At 50.3% G+C, this 1,182-nt stretch overlaps 1 protein-coding gene across 1 annotated transcript in view; it reads right to left on the bottom strand.

Annotated features, from left to right (window-relative positions):
• Positions 1-723: 723 nt before the first annotated feature.
• LOC104077613 (bone morphogenetic protein 4-like) overlaps positions 724-1,182 on the bottom strand; it is a gene marked incomplete at its 5' end in the record, with an annotated part of 793 nt that continues 334 nt past the window's right edge. Inside the window, one exon of the mRNA XM_009578900.1 lies at positions 724-1,178. Within this exon, the coding sequence (XP_009577195.1) occupies positions 777-1,178 (402 nt within the window). The remainder of the gene's footprint in view (positions 1,179-1,182) is intronic.

The raw sequence follows: 1,182 nt of genomic DNA, 5'->3' as shown, positions 1-1,182 counted from the left end.
TGGACAATACATTTGAGTCAGGGGTTTCAGGCCCTAGATACCTCCAACTGTACCTGCTCGGCTCTGATCACCTTCCTGCTCGGAAGCAATTTGGAAAGGACACAGCACAGGTAGCTATTAGCTAACACATATTTAACCGCTCCAGGTATCTTTTTTTTTTTGGCATTGTAATGGGGCGATTTGATCTTCAAAGGACCCGTGCAAACCTTTGAAGCTTCCTAAAGAAGCCGATCTCCAGTGGGGAGGGGAGGAGAGGGGGGGAAATGTTAATAGTTTTAAAACCTGGGGAATCCTGAAGATGGACGAAGGGTATAAAACCCAGTGGGTTTAGCATAAAGCCCTCAGGTAAATCTTCACCTTCTTTTCAAATGCATTTTTGGTGGGTTGCTTTGCAAACATTCGGGCCAGGTTAGCAAGGTCGGCTCTATTCCCAGCGGCCGGGAGAAGCAGCTCTTAATCTCCAGGGACCCTCATCTCCCACGTGGCGCAGCCCCAGCACAGGGTGATCCACGGTACCTCGGTGAGAAATAGAAAGACTAAAATTTGCAAAGCCTTTAAGGGGAAAAGGGGTGGAGGGAAAGCAGGGTGGGGAGGGTGGGGAGAAGATGAGAAGGAGAGAAGATATTGCCTGCTGCACTCCCAGCCAGCACAGCCTCAGCAGCACCCTGAGAGGCGAGACACAAAATGCGTTTACCTTTAAAATAATGACTCATTTTATTTTTTTCTTTTAATATGTAGTTATAAATATATTTTGTCAAAATATATGATCATTATTGTCAAAAACATTTGCACATAAAGTCATAAATAAGGTCAAGGTGAACGTTTAGTTTAGAGAAGAGTCCAGCTATAGCAAGCAGTTCTGGGGTGGGACGGGAGGGAGAGAGAAGGGGAGGAGAGGGCGGCGGGGAAGGGGGGCAGAGGCACCCGCACCCCTCCACCACCATCTCCTGGTAGTTTTTCAGGACCACCTTGTCATACTCATCCAGGTAGAGCATGGAGATGGCGCTCAGCTCCGTGGGCACACAGCAGGCCTTGGGGATGCTGGAGTTCACGGAGTTCACCAGCGTCTGCACGATGGCGTGGTTTGTGGAGTTGAGGTGGTCAGCCAGAGGGAAGGGGCAGTCCCCGTGGCAGTAAAACGCCTGGTACCCCGGGGGTGGCACGATCCAGTCCGTCCAGCCA

Source organism: Fulmarus glacialis, unplaced genomic scaffold (assembly GCF_000690835.1).
Source record: "Fulmarus glacialis isolate BGI_N327 unplaced genomic scaffold, ASM69083v1 scaffold25955, whole genome shotgun sequence".
Taxonomy (NCBI): domain Eukaryota; kingdom Metazoa; phylum Chordata; class Aves; order Procellariiformes; family Procellariidae; genus Fulmarus; species Fulmarus glacialis.
Note: the sequence above shows the minus strand (reverse complement) of the source record. Positions and strands in the feature narration are given on the sequence as shown.